Source organism: Heterodontus francisci, chromosome 22, assembly GCF_036365525.1.
Source record: "Heterodontus francisci isolate sHetFra1 chromosome 22, sHetFra1.hap1, whole genome shotgun sequence".
In the NCBI taxonomy this organism is placed as follows: domain Eukaryota; kingdom Metazoa; phylum Chordata; class Chondrichthyes; order Heterodontiformes; family Heterodontidae; genus Heterodontus; species Heterodontus francisci.
This window is the reverse complement of record NC_090392.1, coordinates 61,474,794-61,500,788: the sequence shown is the minus strand read 5'-3', so window position 1 is coordinate 61,500,788 and position 25,995 is coordinate 61,474,794. Positions and strand designations below refer to the sequence as shown.

At 39.5% G+C, this 25,995-nt stretch overlaps 1 protein-coding gene across 4 annotated transcripts in view; it reads left to right on the top strand.

The window, feature by feature from the left end:
- The window catches only part of igsf9bb (immunoglobulin superfamily, member 9Bb), a 665,840-nt gene extending 659,711 nt beyond the window's left edge, over positions 1 to 6,129 (top strand). For 3 of the 4 annotated variants that reach the window (XM_068053913.1, XM_068053912.1, XM_068053916.1), the window contains one exon: positions 4,626 to 6,129. In XM_068053913.1, the coding sequence (XP_067910014.1) occupies positions 4,626 to 4,849 (224 nt within the window). In that variant the 3' untranslated portion in view covers positions 4,850 to 6,129. Of the gene's footprint in view, positions 1 to 1,238; positions 1,315 to 4,625 lie in introns of all 4 variants that reach the window. The other variant, XM_068053914.1, reaches the window with a different exon arrangement.
- The last annotated feature ends 19,866 nt before the right edge of the window (positions 6,130 to 25,995 follow it).

The following is a 25,995-nucleotide window of genomic DNA, read 5'->3' as shown; positions in this document are numbered from 1 at the left end:
CACAAGTCTAAAATCCTGTCCTCACCTATAATCATATAAATTACAGTACTGAAGGAGTGCATTTGGTTCATCATCACTGTACCAGCGTTTTGCTACAGAAATCCAAAATCCCACGACTCTGCCTTTTTCCCCTATATTTCCTCTAATGCACATATTTGTCTATTCTTTCCTTAAAAGATGTAGTTGGTTCTGCCTCAACTATTCCCTATAGCAAAGCATTCTATGCTTTAACAACTCTATTATAAAGAGAATGCTCCTAATCACTCTCTTAATTCTCCTAGTGGTAGTTTTAAATTGATGACCCATCGTTACTGACTCCCCAATCAGAGGAAATAGTCTTTCCTAGTCACATTGTCAAAATCCTTAATCATTTTAAAAGCCTCTATTAAATCCGTTTAGACTCCTCTGTTCCAGTGAAAATAGTTCAGGTATCTCTGGTATCTCCTCATAACTATAATTTCTCATCCCTGACATGATGCTGGTGAATTTAATCTGAAAGTAATGCATACAGATTTCCAAAACAGGTCACTGGATACTGACCATTTTCCATTGGCCATTTTCCTCTTCCTAAACTGATCATGCTGAGACCTATATCACTGCCTTCCTTGACTGAAGTCAGAACAGGCTTTAAGCCAAGGATCTTCTTATTGCACAGTTCACAGAGCCTCAAAATGTGCCATCAAGTAAAAGCTATTCTCGAACAGTCAGGTAGCAATCATATTGCAAACTCATTTCATTTCAGACCTTTAACCACCATCAGAAAGTGACTTTCAGTTCTTCTTCTGGCCTGGCTTGAGAGTTTACAATTAGTAATATTGTACCTTGCCTTGATACTCATGTCATACTCTGCACCTCTCCCAGTAGAATCTACATCTCAATATCAAACTTTCATTGCAACAAGTAGCCAGCAATCCTTAGAGTAAAAGGTTACCAATTTATATAACCTTAATAACTATAACTTTGATTAAACAATGCCAAATTGGAAGTGACTAATTGATTATAGCTAATTATTGCAACTTTTTAGTACAACTGGTCACTATTTGCTTCTTTGACCAGGCAAAAAGATCTTGAAAGTGATGCATGGCTCAGTGAAAGAAATCACAATAAAGAGGGTGAGATAGTGACCCAAAAGTTTAACTTCTTGAGCACGTTCGCTCTTAAAATAGGTCAGATAGCCGTGGCATGGTTTCTATCTGAGGAAAGGCTGTGCAATTAATTGCACAATTCATGTTTTGCAGGCCAAGGTCACATCGCGTGTAAACACCAAGTTGTACTGCAAACCTTTGGCGATGCGACCAAGGTCTAGAAAATAAGGTATTGCGCAATAATCCCTAGCCCGTTTCATTCTTGCATGCTTGCAGAATTACCATTTCTGCTACAAAATTTCCACCATTCTCATCCCAGAGCCATTAAATACAAAGCAGATCATTTCACACTTGGGACTCAGTCTTCGAATCAGAACTATTTAATTAACTAACATAACTGCAGATTGACAGGATCCAATTTATTAACTTTCTGTGGCTCATGTATGTTGTTGCAGCTGAAGAGATTTGCTTTCACTTACAACTTCACTTGCAGTGTACTCTGATTTTCATGAGATTGAAGTTCACCCCTTTGACCTGAACGATGAGGTCAGCTTGAAAAAATAAATAAGCTTTTCCTGGTTCCTTAATATTACACCCTTTATGATGGTATTGGTGTTTTCCTATTGTATTTTGCAATTCCATCAACTAGTGACATTATTAGGTACGTAGAACCGTGGACAGCTCACCGATATAGTACACTTTTCTAACTGACTTTGTAGCATAATATGCATATTTTAGGGTATACACATGGGATCCTAGCTAGTATAATGTATTCAGTAACAGTTCACAGTAAGTTCTAAAGGTATTGAGAATGTATTCTAATATTTTTCTCATTCGTTTAATAGTGGTGAAAAGTTGATTTGGATCAATCAATTGCTGTGTGTATTTTCTGATATAGCCTTGCAATCATGTTTTAGTCTTCATCATCAACACAGTCGTAGAAAGCCAACAGCATATATGGTTAGAGGGCTGCCTGGTTCACCACAGGTGTGGTGGATATATCTACTGCCCTGTTCCAGGTTACAAGGTTCCAGGTTCAAGTACCTCTCCGGGACATAAGCACAAAAACCAAGGCTGACACTCCAATGCATTGTACTGAGAGAGCACTGCACTGACAGAGGTGCTGTCTTTCAGATGAGACATTAAACCAAGGCCTCATCTGCCCTCTCAGGTGGACGTAAAAGATCCCCCTTGGCACTATTTCGAAGAAGAGCAGGAGAGTTATCCCCGGTATCCTGGCCAATATTTAACCCTCAATGAAAACAAATTACCTGGTCATTTTCACGTTGCTGTTGGTGGTAGTTTGCTATGTGGTGAATTGGCTACCATGTTTCTAACGTTACAACAGTGACTACACTTCAAAAAACGTTCTTCAATGGTTGTAAAGCACTTTGAGACATCCAGTTGTTGTGAAAAGCACCATATAAATGCTTTCTTTTCTGTTGCTGTATTTTACCCTCAAAATTAGATAAGAGGCAAGTGTTTGATGATAATATCAAATAAAATCAGGACTTAGTTGTGTTAAAAGCTCAACATTGTTTTGGTCATCCTAAGATAATGGCTCCCCATTGTCAGTCTTGCCACCGACTGGATTTTTAAGATACCATAAAGATTTAAGTGATCTGGTGACATAACATGCTGCTGAATTCTCTATATCAATCAGGCTACCATAGGGAACTGTTGAACAGAGGCTAAGTGTTTCCCTCGAGAGGGAGAGGAAAAGTTGATACACTAGGGTTAACGTTGAACAATTGTTATGCCTTCCTTCCGAGCAGGTAAATACAGAACTCCATTTGCTTAAGGTTAGGAATTATTCTGAGTTAGAATAAAATGTATGACAAAGATATACATAAAAATGAGGGAAACAACTAAATAATGGAGGATACAACCTTAAGATATCGTAAAAATGTTCTTTTAAGTAAAATATTATCTCAGCAAAACTCTTACCAACTCCCCAAAGTGACTGAACTAATTATTGAGAATGTATGCGAGGAATTTGTTTTTTTTTGATTTTTGGTCCAATTGTTTATCTCTGCCAGTAAATGCACAATTGGCATTTGTATTTTCTGATATAGCCTTGCAATAGAGTTTTAGTCTTCAATGTGATAGAAAGTTAATACCTCTTGAATCCCCAGTACACAGTTACTAGAGGTAGTGTATAACTGAATCATACAGAACCAAAGGTCCTGGCATTCATGATCTAGGTTAGTTGATCTCTACCAGCGCAGCTGTCAAGATTTAACAACTGTCATCCCAGAATGAGGGAGGGAAAAATTAGTCCGGGTTCCCAATTATTACTAATCAATGTGCCTGTGTAAATGCTGGGTGAGGATAGGATTAGTCTTCATTGTGATGTCCCTACAGTTGAATAATCTCCCAACGCTTTGTATAGGCTCGTACATGAAGAATGTCCACTTGGGCAAGATGCTGGAAGGCATCTGGTGCACATGGAATCCTAACCCCACAGGATTCAGCAACTTCATGAGAAAATGGGAGAAAATTAGCAAACAGGGCTATTTGAAGATTGGTGCTACCAGCCATATGGACTTTTAATAACTCAAAGCATGCGCTTTGAAGTGGGAAATTAGCTCATTCTGCTGGATTTTCTGGCGGGGGTCAGAATCCCGATGTCAGGCCCATATGGGGGTTCCGACCCCCCATGTCGCCATAGCGCCCATCTGCAAAACCTTCTGGGAGGCGACCACCTAATTGGCCATCTCACTACTCACCATTCTATTAAGAATGGCGGGCGAACTTCCTATGCTGCAGGCCCAATCAGAGGGTCCGCAGTGATGTCAGGCCTGCAGCCCCACCAGGAGAGGTGGGCGCTGCCGAGGCAGTCAGGCAAGCATGAGGGCACCTCAATATGGAGGCATCCTCGGCTACCTGCATTGAAGATATAAATTAAAGAAGCCCAAAGCCATTAAGGCCATCAGGTTGGAGGGGAAATCCCTCTGAAAATCTATTCATGGACAGGGCTCCGGCCTCTCATCCCCACGGCCTTGGCAATAGGGCACGGAGCCTCTGGCTCCGATGGGCCCCAGACCTGCCATCAGGAGGCCACCTCGATTGAGCTGGCGGCCTCTGCACACAGCTGGAGGGGGGGGGTGCGCTTGGACGTTGGTAAAATACTGGCGCTGGTGCAAAATGGCCCCTAAGTGGTGCCTTAATTGAACTAATTGGCTGCCCGTCTCCGTGGAGTGGGCAGCTGACCCAGTTCCCAGTCCATCCCGGAAGATGATCCCCTATATCCCCCAGAGGCGGCGGAGAGCCATCCTGGCATGGCTCCCCTCTATTTTCCCACACCCCAGCCTCAAACCCCGTCATCACGGGCGGGAAAATCCAGGCCATTATTTCTACAGAAAAAATATATTGCAGACTTATTTCCTATAATTGTACTGTCCCTCAATCAGCTGCTATTGGTAGTACCTAGCAAGGAATTTCAAACTTAATTCCTATATAAAGTACTTAAGGCCTACCATACAGAGTTATCATTGATTTTTAGTTAGCATCTAATTAAATTTTTCTTCTTTTGATTAGGTTTTCCAATCTCACAGGTCCAGCAGCCCGGTGAATCTCAGGTTCTCCAGCCCCAAGGCATTCTCTACCTCCAAAAGAAGAGACACTCCCGTCAGGATCCATATGCTTATTTTTCTGCCATGAAAGAAGAGTTTCACAAGTACAGACACCAGCCTGAGGATGAAATGGCCATTCTGGATCAGATGGATCATGAAGAACACCATGGGCAGGCAACACAGCTCTAGTTAATAGTTATTAGTTTAACAAAATACTTGACAGGATTTGTAAATCTATGTACAGAATGTGTTTCTCTGCTCAAAGAAGTCAAGTACAGACCCTGTGTTAGAAGTTAGCTTTGTGGTCTCAGTTGTGCAAACAGCAGTGCTACAGTGCTATTTTCTTAGCTACCTACCCCACAATTAAAAGTATCGACACTATATTCGTATATACCCCTTGAAAGGTCTACTTAAAGGGTGGCAATGTTTTATTTCACCAACCTACTTAGTTTAAGGCTTGAAAAAGATGGTGTGAAGAAACATGTTGTTTGTAATAATTTTATGCCAAGAACATAATAACATGACTAATTGGGGAATGTTTATATGCCCATCAGTAATATCATATCCCCTCCAAGATGATTCCATAACGTCAATATGACAGATCAGTCAATGATGGCATATATCCTGTGTAATGGTATGTGTGTTTTGACAGATCTTGCTGCTTTACGATGTCACAGTTTCTAATAGGTACATATGCTCAATCTCATTCTACCACTTAAGATGGCACCATGTCAGGTGCTGAATTTATTGTTTTTGTACAGCACATCTGAACAGTGAAGTAATACTTCACATACAGTAAGATTTGTATTGAAAGTTTAATACTGAATGGCACAGTTTGCTGTGGTTTGTCAATACTCTTTCTTTCCCCTTATATTTTTGCTGAAAAGCTCCAGAACCTATTTTGTTGGTCTCTAGTCATTAAAATGGGTAAAGGCAAAATTGTCATTTGAGCATTAAGCATTTTGAAAGCCACACTTCTCCAAGGTGGCTTTAACTTCTAAATTATATGGTTTTCTCTTTTGCTCAACACCACAGCTTTCACTGTTGCATATCTGGTGAATGAGACAAACTGGATTTAGAATGCGTGTAGCAAAATATTGGAAATTCATCCCAACAGTGTTGTAGAGTATTCAGTTAAATACAGGTAAGCAGGTGAAGAAAATAGTTTGATTGCCTTGTTCAAGGTGGTGTTAAGGCTATTTCACTATCTGAAACAGGGCTGACAATCATACTCTTTAAAATATTATTATGGTTTCTCTGCTATTAGTAGTGTATTAACCCATTAACTTTTTCACTTGTGTCAGGTTCCTTAGTTTCATATTTGGTAGGTTACCTGAAGTGTTTGTTGCCAGAGCCAAATGATCATAAATGGGTTAATTCAGTCCTTTCACCTCTTCCTGTACTTGCAAAGCTCTGTAACAATCTTCACACAATCATAATGGCAATAAAGCAGGTTTTTACTCATGCAACTGAGTACTGTCACTGGAATAGCAAATCCCTTCATTGATCCTGTGACCTGTTTAGCCATGTGCGGAGATCAAAGCTGGTATTTCCTAAGAGAAGATCTCCAAACATAAGGAACTGATAATCAATCTGACAACTTATGTTCAGTTTTTATTAGCCCGGCTAATATCCTGTCCCTAAGGCTACTGTCATTATCAGTGCCTGTTTGTAGGAAAACCATAATTCAATTACCTGTTTGGATTATTTGGCTTTCAATATGCAGTCAAAGGATCAATTGAATTTTATTTGAAGGAAATTGATTGGATATAGCAAAATCAAAATTGATCCAATGTTGCAAGGTTGAACTTCCTTAAACTGACCAGATATTGCAGGTTTGATAACTGATTGGATATTCCGAAAACAAAATTAGCCTAGTACTCTGAAGTGATTCTGGTATGAATTACTAAAATGTGAATGGAATATTTTCATTGTCACAGTAAATCGGGCATTTAATAAACTAGCAATCAGAAAGTAAAGTATTCAGCGTTTGCTGCGTTTATATTTAAATGCTTGGGAGAAAGTGAAGGGAGGAAAAGGGTGGGGGCATTGACAAAATAAAATTTCAATAGCCAGAATTCACTTTCTTCCCCCCTTCTAACAGACTTTAGTAATATGCAATACTTGTTAATGCACAATGACCTTTATACTTTCGCAAACTTATATTTGGGACAGCTCCAGGTAGCTGTGTCATGCCCCTCTTCATGTTGCTGCCTTTTACTTTTCAGGTAGCAGCATTTCTTTGTGTGAATAAAATGTGCATCAAACCAATGCAATCCAGCATAATTTTAGCAATGTCCGAAAGCAATGCTCAGTAATCAACAATGAAAAGGAATTTTCAACCTGCAACTTAATGTTGTATCTGAACTCTTGCATAATAATAATTGGCCAATAAAATACTATTTTACAACCATTTGATATCAAATAAGATAATAAAAGCAAAATACTGCGGATGCTGATAATGAAATAAGATAATGTTCTTTAATCAATTATGACCAAATCTCATGATTTGTGAGTTACACTGCAAAGGCCCATTTACAATGTAAAATTAATCACCCTTGGAATAATGGTTGATGCTGGATGGGAATACTTTCAATATGTCAAGGAGAGATATGAATGACATGCTCATGAGTTCATGGGAGTGGCCCAATTGTGAAAGAACTGCTATAACTCAATGTCTCAGGTGGGATATCCAATAAATAGCCTCCAGTGATTTGTATGTGTGGGACTATGACTCCCATCTTTATTTTGGTTCACACTGCTGTTATGCTATAGACAGCACCTTTTAATATCTAAACAGCGCAATCTGAGATTTCTTTAACATCAATGTGTATGGTATGAATGATATACTTGTCAGTGAATACTGGATTGCAAGTGTACTCCATTCATGACATTCTGCAGTATTTTTCAGAAACCTTTGCATAATTTAAACCAGGAGACAAGTTTTTTTGTCATATCATTTAAATGTAATCATCCCCAGTGTCAAAAGACAAGTGCAAATGTACTTGAATAATGATTTCCTGCTCTGTATTTAATTTTTTTGGCTTGGTGTGGAAACATTTTTAAAGAAAAAATGTTTATTCAGAAAAAATATTGAAATTGATAAATATGAGAGATATATTTGTAGTAGTGCAAAATTAGTGTGGAATCTGCCTCACAAATGTTGGATAGGGACATTTTCTCTTTGTAGCGAAAATCTTTATGTACTGAGACTCATTTTTACAGATGCTTTATTAACAATGCATGCAGCTCAGAAGTCTAGTATACTTTGAAGAATAGTAGAGGAAAATGAAAGTGAAATTAGCCTAAAAAATGTATAAAGGAAATAAACTGTAGGATATTAAGATAGTTGTTGTTTAGCAGAATGATTCTGCTGCATGGTAAAGCTTTAGAATGTATTTGTTGATGTGGGAATTAGGGAATGAAGTATAGAAGACACTTTTTTCGAGGTGCTTGGCATTTCTTATTCAATATGCAGACAGCTTGCTAAATGGAGGAGTTCTGAAATGGAAATTGTTTATAATAAACACACAGTGTAATGTGCTAAAAATACAGGATGTTATGATCTTAATTAGTGCACAACTCAGCCTTCTGAACTCAAGCAAATACAAGCTAAAGGAATTGGTGTTGGAAGAGGTACAGCACAGATTCACCAGAATAATACCAAGGTTTTAAGTTAAATTATGAGGACAGGTTCCATAAACTGGGCTTGTACTCTGTTGAGTTCAGAGAAGTTGAGGGGTAATCTAATCAAGGGACTTAACATGATTAAGGAATTCAGTAAGGTAGATACAGAGTAACTATTTCCACTGGTGGGAAATCCATAACAAGAAGGCATGATCTTAAAAATTAAAAGCCAATCAGGAGTGACATCAGGAAGTGCATTTCTTACAAAGGGTAGTGGAAATTTGGAACTCACTCTGCCAAAAGGCTGTGAATGCTTCAACTGAAGTTTTCAAGACTTGGATCAATCATTTTTTATTGGGTATTGAGGGGTACGGAACAAAGACGAGTACAATTAGTTGAGATAGATCAGCCATGATCTAATTGAATGGTGAAATAGGCTCGAGGGCAACATGGTCTATTCCTGTTCCTATATTCCTGTCTGACTCCTTTTAATATTTTTTTCTCAGCTACATAGGCCAGCTTATATTTCCCACATATAATTGGTTTTATCTAATCAAAGTAGCACCATGGAGGGGCAGGCGTGTACATGCCATGCAGGGATAATATAGCAATATACTGCAGTGGACTAAGTTTTGATGGATGTTGGAACAGTCAGTGCATGCTGACTAGCTGTACACAAATAACATTCACGGAACATTTTATACAAAATGAGGAGTCAATGTGTACCACTTGGGAAATATAAAAGGCAGAATTGGATTCTGAGAAATTATCTTAGTTCTTCTTTAAACTAACACTAATGTAGGGAAAGTAAAATATGTTAATTCAGCAGCACGGGTCATGATTTTTATGCATTAGATGATCCCACTGGTGCATTTACAGGAAGAATTCATTTCATAACCACAAGCTGAAGAATTGTTTGGAAGACAAAATGACCACTAGGCTCAGCAATCTCCTGCCTTTTTCAGAGATCAACTTGTCTAATCACTGTATCACTCAATTCCTTCTGCATCCAGAGCTGCACCTAATTCTCAGCCTAACTTAGACTGGTCACTTTAATAGCCTTACATGGTAATTGATCTTAGAATGCTATAATTCTTAGGATGAAAGGGTTCCGCCAAACTCCCCCCTTTCAATGGCATAAAACCCATCACATTTCTACCTTTCTTCAGTTCTGAAGAAGAGTCATATCCAACTCGAAACGTCAACTCTGCTTCTCTCTCCACAGATGCTGCCAGACCTGCTGAATATTTCCAGCATTTTCTGTTTTAATTTCAGATTTCCAGTATCCACAGTATTTTGCTTTTATTTTGGTGTTTAATTCACTGCCACTTCTCTTCCAGGAATGCCTACCTTGAAGTTCTGCTCTTTTCTCCGATGGGATTTCAGTTTGTCTCTTTTACCTTGTTCACCTTCATTGTTTTCCATTTCCATCCTGGTGTTCGACAAGGTGTCTACCAAAACTCGTTTTCACAGCCATATCTCCTTCCTCAGTGATTGTCTCTGGCTCTTACTTATTCCATGTGGATTCCAATTGAAGTTTCATCCTTCATGTTTTGAATCCACCCAGGATTATAGGTATCCCGAGACATACAATGTTGCTAGGACTGCTGTTCTCGCTGCATCCTGAGATCCACACTCAGTGCCATGCACTGGCACATGTACACACTCGACCTCTCTCTCCAGCAGCACCGACTCACCCTATCTCAAAGCTGTCCTCCTCCACAGTTTCATTACATCATTCATCTTATCTGAAGCTTTAACAAAAAACTTTTTGGTGTTAAGGAATGCAAGCTCCAACAACTCATGGGTACCAATGCCCCTCCAGATCTTTCTTCTCCTTCACTTCCCTCTGATCTATCCCTGCTTCTAATCTCACCTTACTGTGTATTCACAATACCCTCTGGCCTTCTGCTCTCTGACACTGAACGAACTATACTTAGCAAAGGACTCTTACATGCTCACCTCAATCAATTTCGCACTTGGCACAACGTTGAGCTCTTCTTCCATTGCCTTCACCTCCAGCCTCACTTCTTTGGCCAGGAGTCCTCCCCCAACCAGCAGACCCATTCACCTGCCTCCAGTATTCTCCCTCCACCTGGACCCCTCCCTCTGGTCTCTTACCTGCTCTTGATCTTTTCATTGAGAACTGTCAGCATGACATCCGCCGTCTTAATTTCTCGGCTCCCCTCGCTCACTCTAACCTGTCACCCTGTAAACTTGCTTCACTCCGTTCTCTCAGGTATAACCCTGACATTGTGATCAAACCTGCTGACAAGGGTAGTGCTGTTGTTGTCTGGCATACCGACATCTACTTTGCAGAGGCTGAGCACCAACTCTCAGGCACTTCTTCTTACCTCCCCTGGACCATGACCCCACCAGCGAACATCAAGCCACTGTCTCCAGGACTGTCATTGACCTCATCTCCTCTGGAGACCTTCCCACCTTATAATCTGCAACCCCAAACAGCCCGCTTCTACCTCCTTCCCAAAATTCACAAACTGGACTGTTCTGGTAGACCCATCTTTTCAGCCTGTTCCTGCCCCACTGAACTTATTTCTTCTTATCTTGACTCTATTCTTTTGTCCTGTGTCCAGTAACTTCCCACCTACAACCATGACTCTTCTGAAGCCCTGTGTCATTTCAACAATTGCCAGTTTTCTGACCCTAGCCGCCTCCTTTTCACAATGGACGTCCAATTTCTCTACACCTCCATCCCCCTCTGGATGGTCTGAGGGCTCTCCACTTCTTCCTTGAACAGAGGCTGTTATGGTCAAGTGAGGAGGGGTCGAAGGGTTTCCTTCTTTTCCCTCTCCTTGTTAGACCACAGCAGATTTAAACTCTTTCTTAAAATGGATATACTGGTTAATTCAATAGGTGTTTGATTACTTACTTGATATGATCATAACAAGAACCAATCGGACAGGTTTTCTTGAGTTAACAAAGAAAGAGGTTAACTTCATTGTCCCTCAACTGAACTAATAAAAATAGCAAACAACACGCTGGTCTTTTAAAGATGTCTTTAAAAAAAATATAAATTCAGATCGCCAGTCATTGGATTAAAGAAAATGATCATTCACCAAAGCATATTGGCGTAACAAGGCCGAACCAGAGCCCATCCACTACCACCCTCCTCCACCTGGATGAACTTGTTCTCACATTGAATAACTTCTCCTTCAACTTCACTTACTTCCTCCAAATAAAAGGTGTTGCTATGGGTACCCACATGGGTTCTAGTTATCCCTGTCTTTTTGTGGGGTATATTGAACATGCCTTGTTCCAATCCTACTCAGGCCCCTTCCTCCAACTCTTTTTTTCGGGTACATTGATAACTATCGGTGCCATTTCCTACTCTCATCCGGAACTGGAAAACTTCATCAACTTTGTTTCCAATTTCCACCCTTCTCTTACTTTCATGTGGTCCATCGCTGACACTTCCCTTCCCTTCCTCATCTTCTCTGTCTCTATTTTTGGGGAGAGGTTGTCTACTAATATTCATTAGAAGCCCACTGACTCCCACAGATACCTCGACAATACTTCCTCATACCCTGCCTCTTGTAAGGACTCCATTCCATTCACCCAGTCTCTCCGTCTCCATTGCATCTGTTCTGATGACACAATCTTCCACTATAGCACTTCTGCTAAGTCTTCTTTTTTCCTCAACTGAGGATCGCCCACCCACCCACACCCACTGTGGTTGATAGGGCCTTCGACTGTATTTCACACATTTCCCGCATTTCTGCTCTTACCCCTTTCCCTCCCTCCCAGAACCATGATAGGGTTCCCCTTGACCTCACTTTCCACTCCACCAGCCTCCACATCCAAAGGATCATCCTTTGCCATTTCTGCCACCTCCAACATGATGCCAGCATCAAACACATCTTCCCCTCCCCTCCCATGGCAGCATTCCGAAAGGACCGTTCCCTTTGTGACACCCTGGTCCACTCCTCCATCACCCTGACACCTCATTCCCTTTCCATGGCACCTTTCCATGTAGTCGCAGGAGTTGTAACACCTTTCCTTTTACCTCCTCTCTCCTCACCATCCAAGGCCCTAAACACTCCTTCCAAGTGAAGCAGCAATTTACTTGTACTTCTTTGAATTTAGTATACTGTATTTGCTGCTGACAATGCAGCCTGCTCTACATTGGGGAGTCCAAATGCAGATTGGGTGACAGCTTTGCAGAACACCTCCGCTCAATCTGCAAGCATGACCCCAAGCTTCCGGTTCCTTGCCATTTTAATTCACTACCTTGCTCTGACACCCATATTTCTGTCTCAGCCCACTGCAGTGAAGCTCAATGCAAGCTTGAGGAACAGTACCTCATCTTCCGATTAGGTACTTTTACAGCCTTCAGAACTCAACATTGAATTCAACAATTTCGGACCATGACCCCCATTTCGATTGTTTTTTTTAACCATGTACCAGTCTTAAACTTATTTTTCATGTTTTTGCTTTTGGACAGAGCTGTTCTTTATTCTCTCTGAACAAATGCTTGGTCTTTCACGACAACTATTAACACTCCCTTTGTCCTTTGTTCCATAACATCTTTGTCATTTAATATCTCCCGCCTTCACAGACCTTCCCTTTTGTTCTCTTCCCTCCCCCTCCCCCTTTCAATGGCATAAAACCCTTCCATCTTCCTTCAGTTCTGAAGAAGTCATATCCAACTTGAAATGTCAACTCTTCCTTTCTCCACAGATGCTGCCAGACCTGCTGAGTATCTCCAGCACTTTGTTTTTATTTCCCTTCCTTACCCCTATATGCCTCCTACTTATGTCAGTTTTTGAGCCATTTACTATAATGAATAATTTAATTGGATCAGTTTTTGTCGATTCCAATCAGAATCTGCAAAACTTCAATTGGATTCCCTTCAGATCTCCCTTTTCTTCCAAAGAAAACTTTTTGACATCTAGAACCAACTTTATCCTTCATCTCTCTATGGCTCAAGGGAAGTAATATCTTTCTTATCTGGCAGCATCTGTGGAAAGAGAAGCAGAGTTAACGTTTCGGGTCAGTGACCCTTCTTCGGAACTCCTTCACAGACCTTCCCTTTTGTTCTCTTCCCTCCCCCTCCCCCTTTCAATGGCATAAAACCCTTCCACCTTCCTTCAGTTCTGAAGAAGTCATATCCAACTTGAAATGTCAACTCTTCCTTTCTCCACAGATGCTGCCAGACCTGCTGAGTGAATCCAGCATTTCTTGTTTTTGTTTCAGATTTCCAGCATCCGCAGTATTTTGCTTTTATATTAATATCTTTCTTATAATTGGGTGACCAGAATTACACACAGTGGAGTAAATTTTACTATTTAGTGTTTCTAGCATTGGACTTCACATAATGGAAGCACAATTCAGGACTTCAGGTGCATGAAGTCTGCTGAGCTTCACCACCATATTTGTGAATTGCACACATGTTGCATGAGGCTTCGTGCCAGGAGCAATAAATTGTAAAGTTTATGCCAATATTCATCAGGCAAGTTTCCCTCCTCTTCCTGAATAAAAGATGTGAAACAACTCAACTGTTATTTTAATTGTTGATACCAGCTTCTCCCTATAATTTTTACGTGTTCCTTTCTTTATTGTGAAAATGTTTGAGTAATTCTTCACTGTCACTGTTTCTTTGGATTTCCCTGACTGCATTTCTCAACTTTTTTTTATAATTTATCCAATTCTTATTGTACATTTTGAAAGCCTTCTGCTTATCACCAATCCTATTCTTTACATTTCTACACCACCACATTGCCATGCACTGCCCTTTCACTTGTTTTTATTTAGCCACAACTAATTTAGCCTTTTCTACATTTACTTTTCTACTATAGATCTTTCAACTATTGTTGTGTTCCAGTTCACTTTTTTAAAAACTCATTTTATGTTCCTCTGAAGTCTGCTCATTTTTGTGTTAAGAGCCTGGATTTTGCAGTCATGAAGGGATGAAGGGATAGCGTTCGCTGTTCACTGCACTGACAGCTGCCCACAAAGTTTTCATGGGCTTTTGAGTGGAAAACTACTCGAACCTGGCATCTGGTCCAATGCAGTGCACTCTACAGGGGATCTATAGTGGGTATAAACAGGACAAGCAACAGCAAGGCTCTTCAAGCAATCAGATTGAAGAATCCTCACTGAGGCACACAGAGCCTAAGTCCAGAGAGGGAATGAAAGATGGAATTAAGAGAAGGGGATAAAAGAGACAGAAAGAAAAAGTAAAAGAAAAAGATTTTTTTTTTAAATGTTCAGAACTAATTACGTTCTGAAAGAATGTGATTCCACACTTGTAAGATTACATTTTCAGTACAGAGAGGTTTGGCAGTAACTTTGACTGATCACACTGTTAAAAATTCATTTATACCTGAATGTACCAGACCTAACATTTTCTGGCATCTTTAGTGGCTAATTACCATAACTTCACACCCTTACATTGATTTATATGCTGAGTCTATTGGCACCATACTGTTATAGTGCAACCTGTGGAGGAGCAGAGTAACTTGGACAGCACTTTCCGGATTTCTGCATTTAATTGCTCATGTGCAGACTCCAGAAATTATTAGCCGATTTACTGCATAATAATGGTGAGTTGCTGTTAGCCTCAACTTTATTCTTAATGCAAAATCTGGGTCGTTGTTCTTTTTGAATATCCTCGCAAGCATTTCAGCTCAAGTTATATTATGATTACTGGATCCTAGGTGCTCCCTTACTTCTACCTTCTATTACCTTCTATTTACTCGTACAAGGAGCACACATGGAGGTGCAGCAGGCTATTAGGAAGGCAAATGACATGTTGGCCTTTACTGCAAAGGGATTGGAGTACAGGAATAAAGAAGTCTTACTAAAATTGTACAGGGCTTTGGTGAGACCGCACATGGAATACTGTGTGCAGTTTTGGTCTCCACATTTAAGAAAAGATATACTGGCACTGGAGGAGTGCAGTGAAGATGTACTAAATTGGTCCCTGGGATGAGGGGGTTGCCCTATGATGAGAGGCTGAGTAAACTGGGCCTATATTCTCTGGAGTTTAGAAGAATGAGAGGCGATCTAATTGAAATATACAAGATTCTTAAAGGGCTTGATAGGGGAGACGTTGAGAGATTGTTTCTGCTGGTTGGGGAATCTAGAACACAGGGACACAGTCTCAGGATAAAGGATAAAGATTCTCCCACAAGGGGAAACATCCATTCCACATCCACCCTGTCAAGACCCCTCAGGATCTTATATGTTTCAGTCAAGTCACCTCTTCCTCTTCTAAATTGCAGCAGATACAAGTCTAGCCTGTCCAACCTTTCCTCATAAGACAACCCACCCATTCCAGGTATTAGTCTAGTAAACCTTCTCTGAAATGCTTCCAACGCATTTACATCCTTCCTTAAATAAGAAGACCAATACCGTACACAATACTCCAGATGTGGTCTCCCCAATGCCCTGTATAGTTGAAGCATAACCACCTGTTTTTGTATTCAGTTCCCCTTGCAATAAATGATAACAGTCTATTAGCTTTCCTAATTACTTGCTGTACCTGCATACTAACCTTTTGTGATTCATGCGCTAGGACACCCTTTGCATCTCAGAGCTCTGCAATCTCTCACCATCTTCCTGCCATATGGTCTACTTCTGCTCCCATTTCTTGTGTTATTGTGTCCTATACTATAACTGTATCATTATTAAATATTTGATGCAGAATAGCTTCTGACTGTATAGGCTGTTCAATAGAGTAAGAAACCAATGCTTTGTTTCCCCTAGAAGCAAACACTGCCCCTTAGCTTATTCTCTGTTTTCCCAGTCAATATCTAAGTAATTGAAATTCCCAAGATTAATGTTCTGCCCTTTTTATACATCTCTCTGATTTGCAAAACATTACCTGGTTATGCACTCTTGCAGTCCAGAAAATCTATAAAATAATAATAAATCTATAAATAATAAAAACAATCCACATTGTTTTGGCAGCATCTGTCAAGGCACATTTCATCAGACTCTCTTACCAGTACCTCCTTCTTTCTCACACCCCTACTTTGTCATTCAGTTCCCTATGCTGCACTGTTTCCTTATTAATCCCACCTTTCCCTCTCAAAAAAATCTTTGGCTTTATCCAGAAGTGTATCCAGACTACAAATCCAATGAAATCATGCTGAAATTCTACAAAGCGTTAGTTTAACCAAAGGCTCTTCGATATTACCAGATCTCCCTTTCTATTCCTACTCAATTTTCTGTATCTAGTTCATGCAATTTCACATCAGTTTCACCATTCTGGGAATATTGTTTTTAAAAAGTCCTAATTAATGACAGTTAATGACAAACTAAGAAAACTAAATTCTTACACTTAAAAAGACTGTGATTCCCATGAATTTATCAGTGGATCATTAATTACAAGGAACAGGGAATTCATGTTTTTTCTTTGAAAGAGGACTTTCATCCTCTGGCAGACAGAGATCAATATTGGGGTAGATTTTCGATGGTCACCTGGGTGTGAAAGTGCCATTGTGCATTGGTCTTTCATTACAGATACCACCCAATTGTCATTTCTGTTAAATCAAAGTTACTAACTTACATTAATTAAAGTTTTGGGATTATTAAACAAAAACATCAGATCTAATATTTCTTTCTTCATGCAGCATGTCGTGGAGTTTTGAGGTCATTTTGCCCTTGAATCCCATTCGGCTTCTCAACGACAGTAATAACCACATGGGATTTCTTTGCATCATAATCGAATTACTGCACAGAAAGGACAGTAATTGAATGTTATGTGTTCTTTGATAACATATTTCAGAACTCCCTTATCTTCAACATGAATTGTGTGAGAACATTGCTTGGAGAATCAGTGCTGCTTGCTTTTCATTATTTAAAAAAAAATGTCTAATATCGTAAATCTGAAGGGAAGCTCGCATTTGTCCCTCGAGATGTTTCCTGGGGAAACTGCCCTTTAGTCAGCAAACTTGCCTTCCACCTCACCTCTTGTGTCAAATTTAGACTTTTGCAAAAACATATTTCATGTGCAAAGACCTTACTGTCGAGGGCAGTCAGTAATTCACTCACTGGCAGCAGGCTGGGGATGTTGCCTTGACAACATTATGCTGAAAATTATGAGATGTCACTTTGGAGGACAGCTAAGGAACAGTTAAGCTGCTTCCCCAACCTCGGTTGGGGAAGAAGCTGCCTTAAAAAGGCAGGGAGGGGGGTGGTGATAGGAATATTTTAAAATGGGGGAACTAGCAATTAAAATATATAAAAACAGCAGCAGAAAACAATGCATTCATATTATTTACATTTATAGTTTCTTCAAGGTAATGGCAGAGAGACTTGCTGAAATTACAGTAGGCACTGTCTGCTCCCATTCCGAATTGAACTGGATAAAAAGGGAGAGTCTTGAGTATTTAGAATGGTAGTGACAGGCACATAAAAGTAGTGCCCAGAGATCACTTTTTCAACCATTGGACTGTGTTTGCAGATAATCCATTATGCTGCATAGTGACTGAAGAGCACTAGTTGTACATATTGGAGAAAAAAAAAATATTTTTCTGTTGCTTGTATTCCACTTTATTCCAGAAATATAAAATCATAATTTATTTTTCTATTTGTTACAAAAGTTGCTGATTGAAACACTTAGAAGTATACTAATATTTAGTCACTCTTTGCTCTTGAATTTTATTAGATATGGTGGTGTATAGGACACAGATAGCTTAAGTGGTAAAAATCACATATCGAGATCAAAAGCTTAGGATTCAAAATTTAATCCTCGTTATGACTAGTGGAATATTTCTAAAGTCATTGCATTGCATTATATTTCAAGCAAAGCTACGTTATTTTTGCAGTGTTGGGAGGTGAGGAGTCTTATTCAGTAAGAGTATTCAGGGAGGATGTATAAGGCAATAATGTTCTGATGAATACTTGACTAGGAAGTGTGAATGGACCAGGCCGAACCATATAATGTTCATCCAACAGCCTTCTCTTGCTAGGTTGTGAGCTAACAAGCCAGCTTTTTGCATGACTTTAGCAACTGGGACTTTGGTCAGTTAATATCACAAATGAAGTCTATGTAGAACTTCTTTGTTCCTTCAAAAATGATTTTGGTGGGCAGTGTAGTCTGTTAGGTTCCTGTCCTTTGCCTGTGGGACCTGAATTTGAATCCAGTCAACTGATAAGGTGACTATCTGATAAGGGTCTTCAATAAACGTATTTCTAGCAGTCACAGCCCACTTCCCAGTGGACACAAGTTTACAGCTAATTTTGTATTTTTATTCCAGCATGTGGTACAAACTCGTTACAGGAATTTCAATCAGCGATTTACTGATAAAGCAATGCAGCTCAGGTAATGAGTGACCACCTCACCCACTGGACTGGTGGATTGAAAATAGCCAAGTGTCATTCCGTGGTTCCTTATTCAATAAGCCTGTACTCATCCATCACAGTAAATTTGTCAAGGTGAAACATTTACGGGGTAATTGTAACCTAACCTGCAGGGTGGGGGAACTGGCTGCCTATTTTGCACATTTTCCATGGAAAGTAAAAATGAGCAGGGTGTAAAATGGCTGTCAAACTAACACTGCCATTTCCCCACCTGGTGGGTCAGGTTATAACTACCTCTTTTGTTTTTGTGAGGCTTCCACAAGAATAAAAGCCAATAAATGCTGACGCTTGCCATCTGCAGCTGACAGACTCAAATGTCAAGCAGCCCTGGAATTTACCACAAGGGAGTATGTAAACAACTCTTTTTACAATCAGAAACGGGATGAATGTTCCTAAATGAAATCAGCTCAAGCTCATCCCAACTCCAGGTGAGGTTGAATTCATAGCACAAAATTATTCATAATTTGGTGTTAATCGTGCCCCGAGAAATGCTACATGGTTGGCTCATGTAGGAAAGAAAGTGTCACAGATCAATGCCTCACCTTACATTTTCCTTTATTTATTATGGGCCAGATTTGGCGATCAGCAATGATGTTTGTTGCCCTTGCCCATAGACATTCTGTGGGCATTTGCATTGGAAGTTCCAGTCAGCCAACTGTCCAGGAAGTGCAGCACCATCTCCGGAGCATCTGGAGACTGTGTGAACAGGACAAGTAACTGTTAGGTCGAAGAATCATGAATGAACAGCAGAGTCAGAACCAGGAAGTGTGAGAACATTGAATTCAATGTCACATCAGGTACAGAAAAAAATAGAGAGGGGGAAAGATTGGATTAAGAGAGAGATAAAAGGGAAAAAAAAAGTAATAACATTACTTACTTTTAAAAAAAAAAATCATCAACAATTAAATGGGCGGCACAGTGGCGCAGTGGTTAGCACTGCAGCCTCACAGCTCCAGGGACCCGGGTTCGATTCTGGGTACTGCCTGTGCGGAGTTTGCAAGTTCTCCCTGTGTCTGCGTGGGTTTCCTCCGGGTGCTCCAGTTTCCTCCCACATGCCAAAGACTTGCAGATTGATAGGTTAATTGGCCATTATAAATTGCCCCTAGTATAGGTAGGTGGTAGGGAAATATATAGGGACCGGTGGGGATGTTATTGGAATATGGGATTCGTGTAGGATTAGTATAAATGGGTGGTTGATGGTCGGCACAGACTCGGTGGGCCGAAGGGCCTGTTTCAGTGCTGTATCTCTAAACTAAACTAAACTAAAATCTTAAGGAATGAGACTCCAAATATGCAAAAGTTAATTTTCAGTGCCGGAGAGGTCATTCGGCAGTCATTAAGACTTATCAGGCTATTAAAAAGGTACTTACACTGGAAAGAACAAACCCTAAATTTTCTGGTGAGTTTAGTTTGTATATATCAGGTAAGTAAAGCAACCTCATGGTGTTTCATGTGTTTCTATGCCAAGTCTCTTGAGATACCAGTATAGAGCTGCTTCTGGAAGAGCAGGGCATCTGAGACAGTAACTTCCTGAATTCTGTGTTTAACTGCCCATGTGTGGTCGCTGAAAGCTGCTGTCTGATTTCCACATAAATAACGGTGAGCACTGATAGCGCCTCTGTTATTTCTACCGCAAAATCCGGCCCCTGGTTTTATTCGGTGCACAGATTTTTCCAAATGTGGGGTGTTTCTAGTGTTTGGTTGTAGTACTGTAATCTGAGTTCCTTGAGAGTTCTACGTGGAAAGGCATAGAGAGAATGGTGAAGGAGACAGGCTAAGTCAATGAACTGAGTAAAAGAGGCTTGAGCTGCTGTCTGTCGTATCGTAGGGTTTTACTCATAATGTACAGTAACTAAAGTGTAGCTTTTTTCAATTTATAACATATATGTAAATTTAAAATCTGAAGTACTTATCTTTCTGGCAGTTGATGGCGTCAATCTACTTTACAACATGGATCAGGTCTCTGTTGTAGAATTGTGAAGGAACAAAAGCAGTGGTGTGCGCCTCATGTAATCTCCTTACTAAAAAAAAGCTGACCCCCAATCAGTGTTCCTTATTGAGATGCACATTGAAAACGTTTCTCTGCTTTTGCTTTTCTTCATTATGAAGAGCTACTTTGAACATGATGTACAGTAAAGGTTAGATTGTGCCCATCATTTGAAGGGGGTCGGGGTGGGTTCTTGGGATAGTTATGCATGACAGGAATTCCTGATGCTTTTGTTTTTAAGAGTAACGTTACCAATTCCTTTCACAAGATAAGTGAAAGATCAGTTTGAATGGAAATAATGTTACGCCAGCCCCCTTTGATGCTGATGTCCAATTTATGAGCTAGTGTCATAAAGGCACAGTGTAATGGGGTTTATCTCAAAATGCGATTGCTGTATTCTAACTGTTCTAGTCATGGTTGAAGAAACATAATTTCAAATCTTGAAAGTGCCCAGGTTCCGGCCAATTGGCATTTGTGTGCCACAGTACCGAGAGGATATATTTTACACCATCTGCTTTCTTCCCCTTCCACCGCCTCTTCTGATAGGTACAATTCATGCTGGATACTGTCCCATAGCCAGCAGAAGTCTTCTGGAACCTCATGCACATGGCTATTCTTTAAATCTGAGTCTGGACAGTTGCTGTCGGTAAGCGATGCAAATGTGAGCATTACGGCCAAGCATGATCCTCATGTCCGACCTGATGTCCCGACACACCCATTTCCAGCATGGATCACAGAAGCAGCCAACTGATTTCTCCTCTCCCCCACTACAGCACCTTCCCAAGCCCATAAATGCTGAGGCCAAATATGGTGCCACCCCCCCCCAACCCCCCACCCCCCACCCCACCCCAACTGCCAATCAGGCTGAGATCAGATAATTGCTTAGCACAGACCAAAGGTTAAACCTGGAAGCTTTCTGGTCTTAGTGCCTATCCCCACAGTGAGCTATCAAGGGGTACAGAAAACCATATTTGGACGAGCTTGTACAGTCATTGCTCTCACACAGTTTTCTCATACTGATTATAAATTCCAGTAATTGATAAAACAACGTTGAAAATGTAAAGTTGTTCAGCTAGTGATAGTTTCGAACTTGAATTCACTCCCTTAACAGCTATTGTCTGTGTCTATTAAACGTTACATAAAATGTTCTTACTGAGATTGATTTCACAACGTTTTATGGTTTTCAACTGAATTTGACTTATTAATTAATCTCCTTGGTGCTTGGTATTATTAGTGAGTCACATAGGACTTTTTTTTAAAAAAGTGTCACTTTGTCTGGGTCATTGAAGATGTATTTCATTATTTCTATAAAATCTACAGAATTTTATGACTAACCGTTTTAGGAAACCCTCCAGCTTCTTTTCGAACAGCCGGGATCACTTTGTTGGTTTGTGAGGCCTTCACTCCAAAACTGTTCCAGGTCAGATTGTTATAAACTATTTTGCGAAGCTCTCCAGCCTTCCCTAACTCTCTTGAGTGTGTCTTTAAGGGAGTCAGTTTGAACACTGACTGGACATCTACTTTTGCAAACCTTTAAAATAAAAGATGGTGATGTACTTCTGCAATACAACAAACTGCAAAGTAATTTAAGTATCTGAGTCTCGGTGAAGAACAATGCCACTGGCTCAATGTGAGAAATCTTGATTTTAATAATTTTAGGGCTTTTGAAGACTGAAGAATCTATGGAATAAATATACTACCTATCACTGCCTTCATTCATTTATATAAACACATAGTGCATAATGCCACTACAAGATATTGTTCGAATAAAGTATACAATGTGTGAATTGTTTCAATTTTTGTGTCATGCTCTGAGGAAATTGGATGGATGGTATATTTATTCTTCAGAATTGGTGGATGGAATTTGGTGCAGAACTTTACTGTAGCCCTCAAAAGCTTTAAAACTCAGCCTATGTGAGGTCAGGAAAGACCCAGTAAAGTATCCTGAATGTACAAGAGTGTAATCACTGTTTTAAAATGTTTCTAATGAGTCTGTTTAAAACGCTGTGATAAAGATATCTGCCTATAAATTTTGCAGACTAACAAGATTTTGTTTAGAGGCTTACATGTTGTTCTTAATGCAATTGTGTTTTTGATAGCAGCCTGCATAAACCAGAAAAGTGTGTGCTGTCTTTTTTATGTAATTGTGGACTTTAATTTTAATACAGATGATGATATCCAGTATCATAATTGGTCTCTTGGAGAAGCCAAGTTGATTTATTCAGGACCAGCTGCTGAGGAGTTACTGAAGGTTCATATTGATTGACATAGACAGATACTGTTTGGTTAAAGTAACGTCATCTAGACCACATTTTAAAAGATGTTATTAAAATAAAAGACCCAGGTTGTTCTTTTGTGCTAAAGTGCGCACAGATGCTTATTTTCACTGCAGCTGATCACAATTCGCCTACTTTCAAATCTTAAGTGAATGCAATTTCTCTATTATCATTATTAACTGAGAAATTTATTTCATGTTAATCTATCTAGAGTAAAACTTCTCTGTGGAGTTCAAATGAATGGCTAACACCCCCAGTAAAATAACAATTCATCTGAATGTGTTGAGGCAATATTTACTCAGTGCAATTTCCAAGACCTCTGTTGTGACAGCATCCTGTTCAGATAGTTGCCATATTGCAATCTCTCCATTACTGGTGCACAATGCACACATCTCAGTGCTACAGCTGTGGTGTTGCAATACTTGCTCCTCCCAAAAAAATGTGGTCTATAAGCTTTAATAGTTTTCTTTAGCAATGCCTCACTCAGAATATCATCATCTTGTACATTACAACAGGAGATTTTTCTAGAGATAATTGGAAGCACAGTTTTGCAGAGACATTAACCCTCTTGATGCTAATGCTTCAACCCCACATTTAACAAACTATATCATTGCAGAAAATGTCAAAACAATCTGATCAGCTGTATCTTCACAATTCTTTTTTGGTGAGGATGACTGTTTAATTATATGGCAAATATATTGATTTAAAATAATTTTATAGTTTTCTCTCTCGATTATAAACTTAAGCATTGTGATGCAATCATTTTGTACTTTTTAAGGCAGGAATGAGACACTGCCAATTGCATCACTGCATGGACTAAGCTACCAAGAAGGCTTCATAATGATTGTAAAGGGGGGAATTCCATTTCTGGCATCAGCATTATGCACATAATATTTAAAACATTGTCTACAAAATGGCAACTGGAGGGTTAATTGAATCAATTTCAGGTATTACTGTTGTGATCATTTTTTTTCAATAAGTGCAGATTGTTTGTGTGTATGATCAAAACAAATGGTGCTGTACCAAAGCCTTATCTGTAGAATATTTACTGTTATATATCCTACTTGGGCTCTTAGTCTCCCTCTCCTCCCCCAACCATATAAAATTGAAATCCATGTGAGAATGACACAGCGGACTGCAGGATTACCTGGTTTGGGTGCAGGACACACAAGGGATAGCCAAACAAAAATTAAGTCATCATAAGATTAACAAGTATGTTGTCTGAATGAATGATTACCTATCTGGATAGGGTTAGATGAAATGGGGTGGGAGGGGGCTAGTGTGGAACATAAAGGCCGTCAGAGACCAGTTGGGCCAAATGGCCTGTTTCTTTGCTCTCGATCTTATGTAATTAGAGAACTGCTTTTAGAGGAAACTCTTGATACACAAAAAATATGTAAATAAATGACTTGTCTAAATTTGAAGAGTGCCATTAATGGTCAGTGGATACTGTGTTTATCGTTGGGTTTCAATTATTTTTGGAATATTATAAAGTAATTGAGGCAGAAACACATTTACCACTGAAGGAGGAAATGTTGTTATGGTTTAATTTGAAAAACAGATAACTAATCTTCCCAACATCTTGAAGTTCTCTGTCAATTGATAATGTTTTGGTAATGGGGCCTGTTGCTTTAAATATGCTATGGCTTATTTTACTTTTCTTTCGGTTTATAGATTCTTTAATTTGTGGGGTGATTCTGTAATGGAGATGGCACCGATCAGTAGTTTGCTTTGTCATTGAAAGCAGTGAGAGTGCCATGCCGTGCATTCTGCCAAGTCAAAGATGGAGCTTTTCCTGCCCTCCTTTGCTCCAATTATCACCCAGTGATAGCAGGACACTGGATGCAGTTTAACAGTGGATATTGAGTGATTGAAAGTCTGATATTTATACTTGATAATCTGGTTCATTCCAAATTTTTGTTCCATTCTTGGGAGAGTTACTTCAAAGTATTTTGTTTCCCCTTTTTTGCCACCTGCAACCATGCCTGCACCTTCAGTCAAGGTGACTGCCTTCAATGTTGTTTTATGGTTGGGTCGCATGTTGACATGAGGCCTGGCTCTGTATTATTTCCCCACCAGCATGCAAGTGTTGACTTTCTGCAGAATATCCTCCCTAATAGTTAACTTAGCACTGAGCGTAACTGGATTCTCAATACTCAATTACGCTAACTCAAACCCTATGACTGGAACTCCAACTCTCTAGTAAAAAACTTACAAATAATCTGATTTAGACATTATTAGGCCGGGCACAAGCATAACTAGAATCAAAACATGATCTGTGTACTAGGAATGAGAAGAACCTGAAGAAGATATGTGATTTAGTCTTTAGATACATTTATAGTGTTGGATCCAATTGCCAAAATGGAAGTTGTCTATATAATTGTTATTTATATTTCAGATCGTATAGGTATATTTAATCCCATGTTTTCCAATCTCTGCTACCACCTCCAGTAATATCTCAAATGTACTGAGTAAAACATTTTTTATTTCCATCAAGGGCAATTTTTAAGATATTTTAATATTCAGACACATACATGTATACATGCTCTTAAATATGTTCATACTTAACCAGCTAAATGTGCATGTACAGTAAACACAGATATAAGCATATCATTTTATCTAATTTCCATTATCGAATCTAATGAGATAAAGAACCAAAAGCAGAATGGGGAGATTTATTAGACGAGGTTGGGGTTGTCCATTGTACGTTAAATTTTATTGGTCAGATATCTTAAGATAACAAAAGTTGATTAGCCTCACCAAGCATATATTTTAAATGATTTTTGCATTGCTCTGCCGCACTACTCATAGCCCATTTTATACATCATCTGTTGTTACCATTTATTTTATATTTCTTCAAATATGTTGTGATGGATTTGGGAGTTGAAAGCAAATGTCTCCCCTTTTAGCAAAACTCTGGAATTTATCCTTTCTCTTGTTGTGGCTCTTTCTCCTCCAGAAGTGTTGAAATTATAGATTCAGACTCAATAGTAATCAGAATGTCACTTGCTTTATTGCATACATTGCTGTACCTTTCAATTATATAATATAAAATAGGCTTGTACTTATCTCTGCAAGGCCCAGAACTCCATAATGCAGACAACTGTAAACATTAC